Raw genomic sequence first — 16,291 nt, 5'->3', positions numbered from 1 at the left:
CCACCCTGTCACTCACTGGTGTCTTACCTGCCTCACTTCTCCGCAGGAGACGGTGCTGGCGCGCTCGACGCGCGACACCTTCGTGAGGTGGCCCGAGGTGGTGACGCACGTGCCGCTCATCCTGGAGACGTACGGCTCGGACGTGGTGGTGACCTTCGAGCTGCCGGGGCTGCGCTGCGCGCCGCTGCACCAGGATGACTATGGCTTTGTGGTGTCGCTGGTGTACCGGGGCGCGCACCCTGAGCCCCAGTCGTGGTTCCAGGACACCGTGGTCGACCAGAAACCGCTGGCCAGCTGGGCCGAGCTGCGCAGCCATGACGTCACGCTGGACTGCCAGGCCTTCGACAGGGCCGGATACTACCAGGTGAGTTAAAGAGGCGGACCCGCGTTTCAGGTCGCTGCGTGAAGGAACACGGCTTGACTTCGATCCCCAGTGCCGCCGGGTACCCACCGGTGATAGAGTGGGTACAAGCTTTCCCCGGCCTGGTGCTCGTCTTTGTTGTTGTTGCTGTTCCCCTCTTCTTTAGGGTGAAATGCTTGGGTAATGGGTCGTTGACCCCACCTTGAGTAGCTCAGAAACCTTGTGTCATGGTGCTCTTTTGCCAAAGATGGCCTTGCAGCATGAACATTCGTCACCATCATCATCGTCATCATCGCTTTTCGCAAGGCCCGAAAAGCCGAGGATAGTTTCGAGTTATTTTAAAGGAAAAATACAGCGCGAACAGAGACGACGGACGAAGAAGAGGTGCACAATACAAGCGCTGTCGTTCGAGAGCGTTTCGAGATCAGTTATGGTTTCACTCACATGACGCTACCGCTGCGTCCGATGTAAAAACTTCGTCGTTACTCGCCAGGAGCGTATCGTCGCAGGCCTTCTATAGGGCTTTGGCGGCTTTAGTGACCGAAACGATTAAAAGAGGGCACACACAGCCGACGGAACAGATGCAGCTTTGAAAGCAGTGAAGTTGCTAATGTCCTCACTTTCAACACGAGCACGACGCTTGTGCCATATTTTCACATGCGTTATTGGGAATGCGAAGGACATCTCTTGTTCGTTCCCTCCTTCATGAGTTGGTGTTATCTCAGAGATAAAAAAAGAATGGAAAAGTCGTGCTAATATATATTCTCAACTTGCTCGCAGTGACATGGAATCTACGGTGAAAATGTCCGATAGGTTGCGGACCTTTGATGCCTAAGATATGGGGACATGCTTCTCCACTGTGGGGTGTCTGGTTTTAAGCCTCGTCTTGAGGCGAAAATATAAAATTGCAGATTTGTGAGGGAACAGAGCAACATAAGGATCTCAGCAGATAACAACAGACCCACGCATGCATATTTATGATTCCACTAGTACCTTAATTCCTTTCATTTTCATTGCGTGTGTTCTCGTGTCATTTATGATGACAAAAATTAAAAACGTTAAGCTTAGAACACTACATGCCACTTTTAAGCTTGCAGTATAAAAACAGACGAGAAACAAACTGCGTGCTCCTTTTCTTGTTTGGTGCAATTGCGGATGCTTCCAATGCATGACCCAGATAGCCTCCTCGGCTATTTTTTTAGCGGAATCATGTAGTGGCGCTTCTTTACCTTCCCCGTCACGGGCACATATGTACGGTATGTAGAGTTAACGCGTTTTTAAGAGCGTTGGCTCTTACTCATCACGTTTCTCGATTTCTTGGGGTCTGCTACCAGCTTCCTTCCGAGGAATTCCGAAGTCCGAGTAATTAAGATGACGGCCCCCATAGCAAGTCGATACAGCAATCCAATTGTTGATTTGACTGGTGACGTCATTAGTATATCGAACTGGTAACTGATTAGTGACGTCACTGATATATCCAATTGGTCATTGATTGGTGACGTCACTTACAAATCTAAGATGTCAATTTCGTATTTTCATTGGTGTACCTCACTTCAATCTCATTCATATCAATTCCAGGAAAACCAAGCAGCGGCGGCTGCGTTTTTATGGAGGAAGAACAGTAAGGCACCCGTGTGCTGTGTGATGTCAGTGCACGTTAAAGATCCTCAGGTGGTCGAAATTATTCCGGAGCCCTCCACTACGGCACCTCTTTCTTCCTTTCTTCTTTCACTCCCTCCTTTATTCCTTCCCTTACGGCGCGGTTCAGGTGTCCAACGATATATGAGACAGATACTGCGCCACTTCCTTTCCCCAAGAATCAAATATTATTGTTATTAACGCTCGTTACTTCAACGTCTTCAGGACGGTGGCGGCATCTTTTTTTTATATATATAAAAGGTCCCCTACACCCTGACAACACCCTGACGCATTGCATAAGCGGAACGACGCTTACAAGCGGCCTTTGGCAGATTTTTCACAGAGCCATGCAAAGTCGAAATTAAACAGAGTTCGGAGACTGCCCGTATACTCACCCAAAACAAATCCCCGTTTTCGCCACGTGACGCAGGTGCGGTTGTCGTGCGCCGACGACCCCAAGCTTCCGCTGGTGTCCGAGAGCGTGCCGGTGCGGGTGGTGTGGAGTTCTCGCTACATGCTCAACGTGGCGCAGGCGGCCATCTCCAGCTGCCACGACGGCATCAACGTCCTCTACCGGTACCCGACCACCTGCAGCAAGTACGCCTCCCATTCCTTCCGGCGATTTCCTGCTACAAATGGGTCTATGCGCCACCGATGACCGCGCTCTAAGCTCCGTGCAGTAACTCTAAACGCTTTTTTTTACAAGATAAAGGTAATTGATTGTAAGAACAGAGGTGTGCTGAAGCTTCGGCGATAGCCGAAATGTAGACTTAGATGAGCATTCACATTTAGACTGCATAGATGGCAGGCGCCTGGTGCATCCAGGTAATCAGACATCTAGTGGAGGCACTGGGCGTTTGGTGAAGCAGCCTCCCGCACAGTAATATTAAGGCAAGTGTGCTCTAAACGGATGTGTCAACGATGCCTCCGCTCAAAATCTGTCCATTGAACAATGCCCACGCATTTTGCACCCAATAGAGGTGGTCAAACTAGACACAAGTTATATCACTGAAAAGTGCTGGTCATCAGGTATCGGTTTATATCGTCTGGATGACGGGTCACCTTTTGTCAAAAGCTTGAAAGGACCATTTTCGAACGCTACAGTAGCGTTTGGCCCGGTGGTGGTGGAGGAACAGGCTATGAAGGAAGAAAGTGAGCAGTATGTATGTCGGGAAGTAACTCATACCAATAAGGTCAATTCTCTAAGTTATTAAATCACCCTCAGTTACAGCACTGCAAAATATTTTTCAGCATTGGGACCTCGCCGCCCAAGTCTTGACCAGTCCCCCACAGTGGGTGCGCGCTATTATTCGTTTTCGGGACAACTTTAATATTTTTGACGCGAAGATGCAAGGTTTAGATGGTTTAGACTAAAACATCCATACGCGTGTCAGGCATTCATGCCGCAGGAGGGCACGTAGCCAGAAATTTTTTGCAGGAGGGGCCCGAGGGAGTTGTATGGGCGAAGCCGGGGGGGGGGGGGGGGGGGGGCGTGGCATGCCTGGCAAGAACACTGCTGGGGGAGGGGGGAGTTAACCGTGATTTAGCCCCCCCCCCCCCCCACCCACCCACCCACACACACACACACACACCTTGGATACGTCCCTGGTCGTAGGTATCGTCCAAAACAGCTGTCGATGGCTGCAAGTTTCCCTTGATAGTGACTCGTGTCTCTCGCAGAGATCTCGGCGGGTGCGTTAGTATGCGACACTCAAGGCGTTCTTCCCGTCGCCCCCGCAGGGACCGCGACAAGGTCCGCGTGTACGGCCTTCCGGGTCCCCGCCGGGTGCCGTCGCACGCTTCTCCGCCGTGGCGCTACCTGTTCGAGCGGCGGCTGCCGCGGGGCAAGCACGCGCTCACGCTGGGCTGCCACCTCTTCCCCGAGGCCTACAGCGAGTTTTGCTTCGCCTACGTCAGCGTCGCCCACAATGGGGCCGTCTTCGAGCTGCTGCGGCAGTGCCGGCCCTGGTCAGTGGACACCGGTAAGCTCCGTTATACCACACATGTTGTTGCGCCACTCTGCTTGTGTGGAATACCTTCCGTTTCTCCTACATCAGGGGACCGCCGATAATATTAGTGTTAGCTCATCACGCCTATGTTGTCTTGCCTGCAACTGCGGCGTCTATACCGACGCATGCAGCTGAAAGCGAGCGGCTATTTTCAGTCTGGTCAGTCTCTGACCTCGAGCTACGATGGCTCCGAACCAAATCTGCTTTCTTCTCTTGGTTCACAGGGCTAGTTCTATACATGACTGTACAGTTTCGCGGTTTCGCGTTGTTCTCGTCGTCCCGTCAGCATGCCCCATTCCGCAGCAAAAAGGCAGCCAGTTATATACATATGCATACAAAGCTGCCGGCTCGGGGGCATGGCCACTTTACCCTTGTTTTCACCGTCCGACGAAAGCCAGCTCGGGCAGCGGAATTCGATCCGGAGGCTTTAACCCTTACTGTGATGTAGGATACAGTTCGCCTCAGCCACAAATTCATCCAGCCATTCATAGGCTGCTGTGGAAACTTGTGTTCGACCGGCGGTAGTGGCAGTCATGTGTGGCGTCATCACTGTGCTAACCATTTGGTAAATCAGCTAGCGCTGGTCGCTCGTCACACCCTTAGGGTAAGAGGCTGCGTTTTTTTTTTCTTCTCATTTCTGAACAAGCGCCAAGGGACGAAGCCGTGCAGTTTAATGCTTTACTAAGAGATGATTTACATCCAACCTTCTAAGACGAGTGGAGCGGTAAAAATATGAATGAGGCTTGCAAGCCACACACAGTGTGGTTTCATGCCATTCCCGTTCGCCGTGCTCGAGTGCAAGGATATCCTAACAGAGTATATATTTCGCGTGATATCTCTTAGGGGACAAGGAATTGTTTAACCGAGTCGCACTTGTCAAGCACTCGTGATACTGCGCACCGTCTAGCCACTCAACTGTGCAACAGTCGGGAGGTGCTTCTACGCTGGCATGTCGTGTAGTACAAACTGAGTGGTATGACGTGTCCATACTTTGGAGTCAGAAGTGTACTAGGCGAGGAGAAAAATGTTCCGTTCTTCCGGGGTCGACTACACCTCAAAACAAGGCGAAGGTGACCTGCACCCTCTTAGCCGCCCCCTTGCGTCTTTCCTGATGACTGCGTCTTCTGATCTACTCACTTCGCGTTTCTGCCAAGGCACCCCAGGGTCCTCCTGGGGCAACTGGACCGAGTGGGGACCCTGCACGGGCTCCTGCGGTCGTGGGAGCCAGATGCGGTTCCGGCTCTGCGGTCACCCTGACGGCACCTGCTACGGCAGCGCGTATGACACCAGGCCCTGCACGCTAGCTCCATGTCCAGGTGCGCACATATACTATGCATGGCACCTACTTCAATCTGGAGCCAAATATCTCAAGCTTTAAAATAAAGCTTATAGCGTTGCTAAGTAGTTCCTATAATTAAGAATACCTGAAAATAAGAATGCATTCATTTGCCTTTCTACAGTGCGGCTTTCCGGCTATCGTGAGGAAGTTCAGGCGCACTATAGAAGCGCATTGTTAGGTCACCAATTATTGTCATATGAAATAAGCCAACAGTCACTGGAAGCAAGGAAGGAATAAGGGGATGTTTTGTTTTCCCTTATGGATGATGTTTATGAGTATTTGAAATGTCTGTTGGCTTGTTCAGTGCCATACAGAGCGTTTCGGTTGAGCCCTTAAGGCCAGAGAGAGGGTTCTCGTTCAGCGCCGCCGTCCCCGTTCGATCAAATTCTGTGCAGCACTTGCAGCATGACAGGACATTCCACCTCATGGTCCAGCGTGGCACAGGTGAACTTTCTTAGGGCTAGATAGGCTATGCTCGGCACAAATACTCTCGAAAGCAGAAGGTGAGACAGCCGCTACCTTATAGCTCAGGTGGTAGTGTTCCGCACGCGATATGCGGAGGTCGTGAGTTTGGATTCTACCGGATTCGTGCACTTCCCAATTTTCTTCTGTTCTCTGTTAAATTATCTTCTTTAAAAGCTGATTGTGCAGTTACGCTTTTTTTCACTCTTATCAAGACCATCATAATAAAAAAATATTCCGGTGTGCTTTTCTCTCCTTCCAGTGATTGTTAGCTTCATATGTATATCTTAACGAACACTTTATTGCCCAATCCTTGCCGGCCTGATAAACACTGTATATCGTTCGCAAAACGTAGACCGTCAACCCAGCCCTCACTGTCTTTTAATAACGCTGTTTCGTTCGCCGGCACATTGTTTGAAAACAGGGGACGAGTATAATGCCTGACTTGCGTTTTACTGTTGCCATTGAATACCAGGAATTTGGGACGGCGCCCAGCCAGTGCCACTAAGCCTTGTGGTCTATAAAGCTTCAATGGCAGCCACTCGGTCATTATGTTTATTTCCCACTTCACAGATTATGTACAGCGCGCTAACTTTAATGTTCGAAGCCATGCGACACATGGTGGCACCTAAGGGAGCTAGAAGCGCTTCAACGCAGACTGATGGGCGAGTTGGTATGACATAATAAGGCTAAAACAGCGCACCAGCACAATGAAGGGCGAAGATGAGACAAGACACAGAAGCGCTTGTCCCGAATGCTTGGCGATGCTTTCGCGGAATATTAAATTTGATATATTAATATTACTAAATCCTGTCGACAGCATCAGGTGCATCGCCCGTGTGTTGGAGCAGCGGCCCGTGAGTGTATCACCGATAGTTCCGATCCCGCTGACCACACGTGCGATTACTATGGATCGAATAAACTCTGAACCTTTCGGTGTATAGATACGGCGTCTCTTGTGACCCTGCTGCGGACGTCAAACACTAAATTATACCCTGCTGTTTTCCACCGACAGAGACTACGCCCCCTGCGGAAAACGTCACCTCGACAACGCCACTGCCGTCGACGTACTGCATCTGCGGCTGCACACTTACGGTGATCAGGAGGGCCACTGTGCGCTTCACCAGCTCGACACCATGCGTGGACAGCACAGTATCTTGGGTGCTCAAGCCGTTCTCGCGCGACAGACTGGTGACCGTGCGAGTGGCTGATGTGATACTCGGCTCGGGGGAGATATCGGTGCGCGACGGCACGTCCCATCTGGGCGTTCTCTTGGCGACCGTGCCGTCCGTAGTCTACGGCCCGGCACCGTTCGAAGTCACCTCCCTGTCGGGGCCCATCCGCATCGACTTCGTGACCGTCACCCTCGCCCGAAACTCGTCTCAAGAAGCGGCCGCGAGCTTCAGCATCTCCTTCTGGGAAACCAGTGAGTGTGTTCACGAATGACACGCATGTTCTCGACAAACTGCCGATTCTTGCGCCAGTTCGTACAAAATCGGCTGTTTGTCCGCAACGCGCTAAGTAGATGGCGGATATATTGTGCTTGCTGCAACTAAAGGATAGAACCGCATTCCCGCGTCATCGTTTCGAGAAGCTTATCACAGTGCTTCTTTCCACTAAATCCAAGCTTTAGCACCGGGCGAGGCGCCAATTCTGTTCACATTTAAGTTGTAAGTTTGTCACCAGTGAAACTTGCAACTGCTTTGCGAGTCGCACAAATTCCGGTCCATCTCTTTCTGCACGCCTCATATGCTTGGTTAATCGCAAGGATAATGTACGGGGAGGTATATATAAAGGAAGCAAACAAATATGTATGTCCTAACGAGTCCCTTATTTTCCTTTCCCTGTCTACGGGCAGATAGTTTGGTGTGCATTACACACGTCACCAAACGTTCGAGTGGTGGAAATGCGAACGTTAGATGCCTCCTAAAGTGTATGAATTCCTCGGATGTCTGTCTACACTTTGCAGACTCAACCGTGGCGAGCATAACTTCCCAGTTCCCGCGCCTTTCCCGCCTGGCGCCGTTCCAATCGTCCGTGCACGCCCTTCTCACGTTCCTGGGCTGCGCCGTAGTCCTGACGGTGGGCCTGCTGACGGCCGTGTACCACAGCCGCTGCTGCGGGTCGCGCCGGCGCAAACAGCGCAGCCTGGCTTCGGAGTCGCTCTGCTCCGACGGCGGGCTAGACTCGCGGCCCACAGTGCGCCTTCTGGCCGCCGGCTCGCTCACCTCCATCTCGGAGGTGTCCGCCGAGGACGACGAGCCGGAGGCCGCTGCCCCTGAGGCGGTTCCGCTGAAGGCGTCGTCGGGCGAGAGCCCCGAGGACTACATGGACGAGGCTTGCCTGTTCAAGTCGGTCGGCTCCATCTGCACGGCCTCGGTGTCCTCGACGCCGGCGGTACGTGTACTTCTCGGCAACCCTCATGTCACACTTGATCTTGGGCTTGCTGGTCTTCCGTGATATTTGATGGACCAGCGCAAAAAGACAACGGATAAGTAGAAGAAGGACGGCGTGTACGGAAACGCTTCGTCCATGTCGTCCTTCTTCTACTTGTTCGTTGCTGAATTATCAAAGATCCTCGTGTCACCCTTCTGACGTCACTATACACTGGACAAAACCTTCGTACCAATGACAAGAGTTGTAATGAAGGCAATTACTAGTATTCCCAGTCGTGTTACTGACGCTAGAGACCGAACGCTGGGCCGGTGGGACATGTTCAGGCTTTTCAGTCGTGCTTCATTTCCTAAACTACTAGTTACTGACACCTTTGTCCCATTTGTCATGAGAAACTTGCTTTTAAAAGCAGGCATTACGTTCAGCGGCTGCCGTAGACTGCTGGTTTTATTTTATACGTGTTCAAGAGCACATTGATTTTATTGTTAATGATGAATTACAAAACGAACGATATTGAAGCCACTCTAGCTGCAGCGAGCATGACTTCTGGCTCTCCTGTTTATTGTACATTTTCGGCACCCATCTAGGAATGCAACCACAGATATAATTTAACTCAGAATTACGACGCACACGGAGGTTAGCTACATGCCACCTGTCCGATAGCGGTACTGAATCGGCGGTGGCGCTTCGCAAAATTAGGCGCCCGAAGAACTAGAGTATAGGCGAACAATTGTAGAGGAACGAACCGCAATGGCATGGTTGTAGAAGTGTGCCTCAATGTGTGCGTGCGTGTGCATGTGGCGCGCCACTGTTTCCAATAGTATCGCCACAAGAACAGGGTGAGATTTACCATATTCTTGTTAGCTTTGGAGCATTTCCTGACTTATCGTAAGTCATCCAGCTGAAAACTTCGATAGAAAGATAGAAGAGTGCAACATGTAACGGGAAATCTCGACTGGTGTGCCATCAGGTCATAAGTTTGAGGTTTTATGGGGTTTAACGTACCAAGGCGACTAAGGTTATGAGGGATGCCGTAGTGGACAGCTTCGGGTAAATTCGACTACCTGCAGGGTTCTTTAACTTTCATTGACATCTCACAGTACACTGAGCTCTATAGCATTCTATCGAAATTCGACCGCCGCGGCTGGGATGGAACCCGCGTCATTCGGTTCAGCAGCCCAGCACCATGACCACTGAGCCACCGTGGCGGCTTTCAGGCCATAGTGTTAAAGGAGCTGGAACAGACGCGCCACGTGCGTTTATCCCCTGACGCCTGCCTGTCCCTCTGCGCAGCCCAAGAAGCGGGTGCCCGTGGCCACCGTGTCGCCTCAGCCCCAGAGCCAGGCGTGCACACCGCGGCCTTCGCTCAAGCCGAGGCCGCTCAAGTCCCTCCTTTCAGCCAACGGCGAAGGCGCTGAAGATTCGGTCGAGTCGCTCGAAGGCGCCGGACGCAGCTCCAGCGGCCCCACCCGTCGGGCGGCCCTGATGGACCGCGTGGCCTCCGGTTCGCGCGCCAGGGACGGCGCGGCCGTGGCGCTAGCCGCGTCCCTCTCCGAGCTCAGCACGAGCGGCACCGAGGACGGCTTCGAGCTGGACTACTACGACTACGGCTGCCACGACGTGCCGGGGTCCTTCTTCAGCGCTCAGCAGGTGCTCGGCGGCTGGCCGCCGTTCTTGCCGCTGCCGGCCGAAGACGAGTTGCTCGAGCTGCAGTTGCAAAACTATACGCTGCCTCCGCCGACCGAGACGACGGACCTGAGCATGGTTCCGCATGCGCACGAGTCGGAGGACGAGCAGTGAGCAGCAGCGGGCCCAGACTGTGCTCAATTTACGCCTCAGGGATGGCGGACAGTGGTTATCATTTAGTGCCTCCTGGGCTGCGGTCACGATGGTGACCCCATTTCGATGTAGTCACAGGGAGTTAATGGAACTGGATGTGTTGGCATGTGTTCAACAGATGCACAAGCGATGCCTGTTTTAAGTGCGTGTTTGCGGAGGATTGAGCCTACAGCGTGCCTGCGTTAAGTTTAAATGACGGTGGGACGCTCACGCGAATCTCGTGCGCAGCGGCAAAGACTGTGAAAGATTTACGCACAATTTTTGTACAATCCTGTCGCGTGTATATTTCCGGCGCTAGACACGTTTCCCTTTTAATCTTTTATAATCATAGATACATGTTCCAAGCCATCATTTCTTCAGATGTCGCAGCACACGATTTCCGCAGTTCACGTGTCATTTATGGTGACTTCCAGACAGAAAAGGCTCGCGGAACTCCATCGACTCTCCGAACAACAAGAGCAATTTCCTTCTCTAATTTTTCACTATTTTATGCCGTTCTTCTGTGAGTAGCAGTTGCAGATTCAAAGTCCTGCGAAGTCGCGAACGATACAGATCGTTGTGTTGAATGAGGCTGAATGTGAGTAAAAGGCAATTAAGGGACACAAGTTTGTCACATGAAAGGGTGCTATATCACACTGCGTATGCCGGTCGTGTGATATGTGGCGGGCCACAAGTTTTTTGCTCGTATCAACAATGCTCGTAAATAGGATCCGCGAAAATGGGGCCATTGCCTCGCGCTCTCCATGCCGAAACGACAACTTGTGCGACGAAACCGTCACCTTTTCGATATTGGTCCTGCATCGTAATAGATGGCTTGCACCGACGCCACTGCGGTCGACTTGTTGTAGGACTAAGGGCACGACGAAACCTTTGCGCTTGTCTAATTCTTTTATTGCCACCTACAGCCTGGAAGCTTGATAAAAGCTTGATGAACGAGGAGCAACCAGAGGATGACGAAAACCAGAGGTTGCGAATGTGAACGAGCCACTCTTGTACAGGTCGGACCGCCTGGGATATGAATCATATGACGTTCGTGCACAGTTAGCGAATAATGAATGTAATGTCCAGCGCCATGCGTGCTACCGCCTCGTTCTATTTTTTTTTTCTTTTTGAAGCCCACGGGCCTCTTGAACATCGTGTTATTGTTATTTTCATCCATTCGCTGCTTTCTTCTTGTGTGTGTTTTGATGCATCGTACTTTCTTACACATCCAAAGGTACCTGACAGTGTTGCAGCGCACGTGTTTCGTTGCAGTGTCATTTAGTCTTCATTGTTTCTCTGTCGTTTCAAAAAAAGTCTCGCTTCAGCCAGGACGGACGAGACCGTTATAGCAGGGCTTGCTTCTTCTGGCATTGTATGTACATTATTTGTTGTTATTGTTACGTTTTATGAGCAGGGCATTATCACAGTCACAAAGACTTCTTTTTTCCAGGCTTGTTATGCACACACAAAGAGAGGTGCGGAAGGTTACAATACTCAGTTCTATCCTACAGAGAACCTTCACAAATGTACTGAACATTTACTACTACTCTCGTCACGCCCTGTCCATTGCACTCGGAAACCGGTGTGCAGGTCTTTTACTAGTCATCAGCCTCGACAAGCTGGTTTTATTTGCGCCACAAGAGAAGGGTTCTTGTGAGTGGCACAGTTTATTCATCATTTTCCGTGTCCAAAGTACTGCCTGTTCCCGTGCTGGAAAAGGGTCGCGTTTATAAAGCGATGCAGAAGCTTACGTCACAACTCGCACTTCCACGCGCGGTTGTAAATAGTAGACAACACTAGTCAATTTTGAAAGTCGTGTTTAATAAAAATGTTTCAGTACCAAATGTTTAGTACTGTGTATCATCCCACCCCTCTTCATTTTTTTTCTTCTTGTTGGCAACATTTATGTTGCGACTGCATATCTTAATGCGCCAATTCTAGCCTGCAGTACCGTGGACTAAATGAGACAGGTAAGTAACAGCGTTCAGTAACTTGTATACACGAAACCCGCACACCAGCAACGCGTCGAACCATTACAAGAAAAACAGAAGCAACACACAAGATGCAGTTTCGGGCGAAAATGTGGATAATACGCTGCGAATTCCCGAAATACTCCGTTACTACGACCTGCTAGTCTGCTGGTCTCTTTAGCTGTCACGAAGGAGCCTGATATCGCAGCAGTGTCCGACGTACTCTTCCGATTTGAACGAATAAGGTGCCTTCGAGCACTCGTGACATAAATGCTTACCATATTAGGACGTTTTAAAGTACAGGCACCCCCAGCTCCACAGAAGCTACAAAAAAAAAAAGATTTATAACCACTATAAACATCTGGGGGGTCGTGCTGCAAATCAAAAGGACACCATCTTATTCTTGTGCTTAACGTATCATGGAACAGTTTGTTGTATACAAGCGGTCACACCATTACGACGTCCTGGGAATAAAGCTGTTTTTTTTTTTTTTATCAAGCCGCAGCTTTTGTATGACGTCCGAGTTCTACTCGGAGCTTTCACTAAGAACACATTGTCAAGAGATGTATTGCGCATGAAATACTTGCGCGGCACTTTTGGCAATTAATAAAGTCAGCAAAAAAGATAGGAGAAACTCGTATTCTCTGCTACATTATCATGATCAGCCAGGTGAAGTCTCTGTGGGCGACTAAAGCCTCTTCCACTAACTTTCGGTAAGGCCATGTATGAGCAGATTTCCTAATCTCATCTAACCGCCTCTTTGCCTCCACTGGCTATGCTACCTTCACATCCATACCTTTAACTGGCAAAGCGAATATTCGCGCAGTCGTGAGCAGAATTGTCTACAGCGCAACTGCATAAAAGTAGAATAAAAAGCACAAACACCGAGCCCTTAACAGAGCATATTGGCTAAAAACTGCACTTTTTTGTCTTCCAGCACACTGCTACAGTGCTCCACAGAAGCCTGCTGAAATCTGTACAGTCTCCCCATAGAAGCTGCTTGAAATTGTTTCACTCGGCTACTGATCCGGAGTTCCGGGGTTCGAACCCGACCGCGGCGGCTGCGTTTTTATGGAGGCGAAACGCGAAGGCGCCCGTGTACTGTGCGATGTCAGTGCACGTTAAAGATCCCCAGGTGGTCGAAATTATTCCGGAGCCCTCCACTACGGCACCTCTTTCTTCCTTTCTTCTTTCACTCCCTCCTTTATCTCTTCCTTTACGGCGTGGTTCAGCTGTCCAACGACATATGGACAGATACTGCGCCATTTCCTTGCCCCAAAAACCAATTATTATTATTATTATTATTATTATTATTATTATTATTATTATTATTATTATTATTATTATTATTATTATTATTATTATTATTATTATTATTATTATTTATTGTTTCGGAAAGCGCTGTTTCAACGACGAACTCAAGAATGGCACGGACACCGAAAACGACAGCTGCATTGGACAAAACACAAATTAACTGGTTTATTTTTGAGGTTACTACTGTTTTTAAATGTTAGATTTAACACAAGAAGACACGTGCGCCGCGGCACACTTGTGAGTCTCACTTGTCAGGTATAAAACCAAGCAGTCACCCACAGGCTTACATGATGTCCTTGCCTCGATCAGGGAATCTTCTTGAAGAACACGACGCCTATAATCACACACAGTTCCGCGAATGCAGGCAGAACGCTGCAAAAGGCGAATATCCACCAGTAAGCGGAGCAGTCCCAAAAGTCGACCACGTAGTAGGCGAGAGCTATGGTGGCCGCGCAGTGCGAAGCGGTCGAGATGAGTGCCTGCGACGGAAAGAACATTGAGACGCCGGTCAGGAAGCCGACCAGCTCGAACACGGCCAAGACAAGTCCCAGAGAGAGCCCGACGATCACCTCGGTGCTCTTGGCGGTGTACTGCTCCTCGCTGAAGTCCCGCGGAAGACACGCCCTCACATTCTCGTCGTACACCCACAGTAGAGTCACCAGGAGCAACAGGTGGGCGCTCAGTGTCAGGAAGCGAACCGGCACGAGCGCGTTGCTTCGCATACCTATCTGTACAACAGCGCGTCGGAAACAGGTAGCCAAACTTCAGAGATGTGGTTGGAGAGACATCGAATTAGAAGACCCGAGTAAGAAAAATCCTGACCATCACACCAAGTTCGCTCCGCTGCCATTGTCCAAGATGCGATCTTTGCTCCAACATGACTACAAGGTGCCAAGTGAACATTACGCTGCGCAACTTCTAGCCCGCGACAGGTCAAGCGGGCGGCAGCGACACTTCACAATGATCTTTCCCATGGCAGCTGGTGAAGAAGTTCGCACGGAACGCTACCTTGCCCGTCCATTCACCGTTGGTAGACAGTGTGGACTGTCGACGAGATAGCGGCTGAATTCGTACACGGCAAATGACCGCTGCTCCTGCCGACAGCTTTCTGTTGTTGGCTGCCTGCCGCCGTGTCCATGGGAACGGAAAAACGCTCGATCAAAACATTGAAGCCCCGCAGAGTTTCAGAACAACTGCACACCGAGGTCATTCAATCAGCGCTCGGTCTATTTAAATGATCGAATGTTGTATGTTTTACACGGTCGTTACCGCGGAGTAAAATTTAGTCTATCGTACCTCGTTGTCGAGACCATCGAAGTACTTCGTATGCCTTCGTAGGGGAAAATAACGTTAATACGTCTTGAGTGCTCTTAGCTCCAAGCAGAATTATTCGCAACTCGCAAATTTTAACCGCTGATCACGGAGGACTGATTTTGGTTGCTTCTTGTTCGATATGAGAACACATTCCGCGATTTGTCGAGAAAAGAAAGAAACAGCTAGCTGGAACGGTTGGAAGAAAATCCCATAGCGCAAGCAGAACCTTGCATGGTGCTTTTCAAGTGGCTCCAGCTGTGTCTTTCTAACTCCCTTGCAATCTTTTTTTTTTTCTGGATCGACGCATTTTGTCCATGCGTATACAGTACAAGGTAATGTGTAGAGCTGACACACTTCGACCTATCATTGACGCAATGGTCTCAACATAAGTGTTCGCTACAGGGATGCTCACAGGGCCAATACAGGTCAGTTGGACACTGAGCATTAGGCGAATCACAGCATGTTCTCGTTAGAGACAATAGATCACAGTCTAACCTCGTTATAACGAAGCAGTTTACAACGAAATAATGTATATACCGAAGGAATGACGGTTCCTCTTGGAAGTTCGGTCAACACGGGCTAAAACGAAGCTACGGCTATTACGAAGTAATCTCCGGCGGGCCCCTTCAACTTCGTTATAGCGTATTCAACTTATAACGTTAAAACGCAGTGAAAATCCTCTTACAGTAAACGAAACAACAGGTACCGACTGAACTCCCACGCACGGAAAGCGTGGAAGTTGGTTAGCTGGTGAGACGCAGTGCAAACCTGCGCGTCGATTTACGCGTGCGGCACATGCGCAAGGGCGTTAAACAGGAGAGGAGATAACATGAAGCAAGAACTGATGACGGTCCACAAATATCCTCGACCAAGAAATTTTTAGATGCGTTTTTTGGAAGCTGAGTTAAGTATAGTCAAAATTTTGAATTTCCGTGTCTTCGCGCCTTTCCTCTCCTCAGGTCACTTTTTGCACGCTGAAATGTCGGCGCTCATCCGCCGGCCCCTCGCACTCGCCCCTTCCGCCAGCTGCCGACGCGCATGAACCAATGCGAGCAGTCCGCTGCTGACGTAACGAGCGCTGCGTGACGTAACGAGCGCTGATGCTGACGTAACGAGCGTGGATTCGGGCGAAAGCCCAGCACCGCAGGTCACCGCTAGGCGCGGAAGCGGGAGTTTTAAAATTCATATTGTAAATTATCGGCTAGCCCTTGAGGTCTTGTACGCGGCATGAACGCTCGTTTGCCTGTACTCTACATAATGCGAGCATTTTATAGACAACCTCAAACACCCTTTTCAGGGACCCTTTAAAACTACCAGCTTTCTTACTCTGCTATCTGCAGTTAATATATACGATTACTTAGAATGCACACCCCTCTTAAGCTTCCACGTGTTTCTACCACCTGCGCTTGAATAAACGAGAGCTGCGTCGCTTGCACTGCAGTGAAACCGCTGTCAAGTCGCACTGTACGTTCAAGAGAAGCGCTCGACGTAAAAGGACGCATGTTGACGCTAATCAACCCTTAGCAATCTATAGGTGCCGGCCTTTTCTCGTACGCAGGCGGGAATATGCTGGGGTTGTAACATGAGCTATTGGATTCCTCCGATTGCCGATAAAATGATGACTATACAGGTGCGTGAGTGCGGCTTTCGCTCCAGGTTTCCGTGCGGT

General features: G+C 50.2%; 3 protein-coding genes across 3 annotated transcripts in view; 1 reads left to right on the top strand and 2 right to left on the bottom strand.

The window, feature by feature from the left end:
• The window catches only part of gogo (thrombospondin-1 like protein golden goal), a 54,755-nt gene extending 42,433 nt beyond the window's left edge, over positions 1–12,322 (top strand). The window contains exons 4-10 of the mRNA XM_077662864.1: positions 47–364; positions 2,430–2,596; positions 3,740–3,981; positions 5,163–5,324; positions 6,825–7,235; positions 7,779–8,206; positions 9,497–12,322. Coding sequence (XP_077518990.1) covers positions 47–364; positions 2,430–2,596; positions 3,740–3,981; positions 5,163–5,324; positions 6,825–7,235; positions 7,779–8,206; positions 9,497–10,003 — 2,235 coding nt within the window. The 3' untranslated portion in view covers positions 10,004–12,322. The remainder of the gene's footprint in view (positions 1–46; positions 365–2,429; positions 2,597–3,739; positions 3,982–5,162; positions 5,325–6,824; positions 7,236–7,778; positions 8,207–9,496) is intronic.
• Positions 1–16,291, bottom strand: part of LOC144129004 (protein arginine N-methyltransferase 9-like) — a 118,788-nt gene that overhangs the window by 88,538 nt on the left and 13,959 nt on the right. The window lies entirely within an intron of this gene.
• Positions 13,572–14,181, bottom strand: LOC144127499 (transmembrane protein 107-like). The gene has a single exon (XM_077660491.1). The coding sequence runs from the start codon at positions 14,028–14,030 to the stop codon at positions 13,614–13,616; it is 417 nt and encodes a 138-aa protein (XP_077516617.1). The 5' UTR covers positions 14,031–14,181; the 3' UTR covers positions 13,572–13,613.

This window comes from Amblyomma americanum, chromosome 4 (genome assembly GCF_052857255.1).
Source record: "Amblyomma americanum isolate KBUSLIRL-KWMA chromosome 4, ASM5285725v1, whole genome shotgun sequence".
In the NCBI taxonomy this organism is placed as follows: domain Eukaryota; kingdom Metazoa; phylum Arthropoda; class Arachnida; order Ixodida; family Ixodidae; genus Amblyomma; species Amblyomma americanum.
This window is presented reverse-complemented; position numbering and strand designations above follow the sequence as displayed.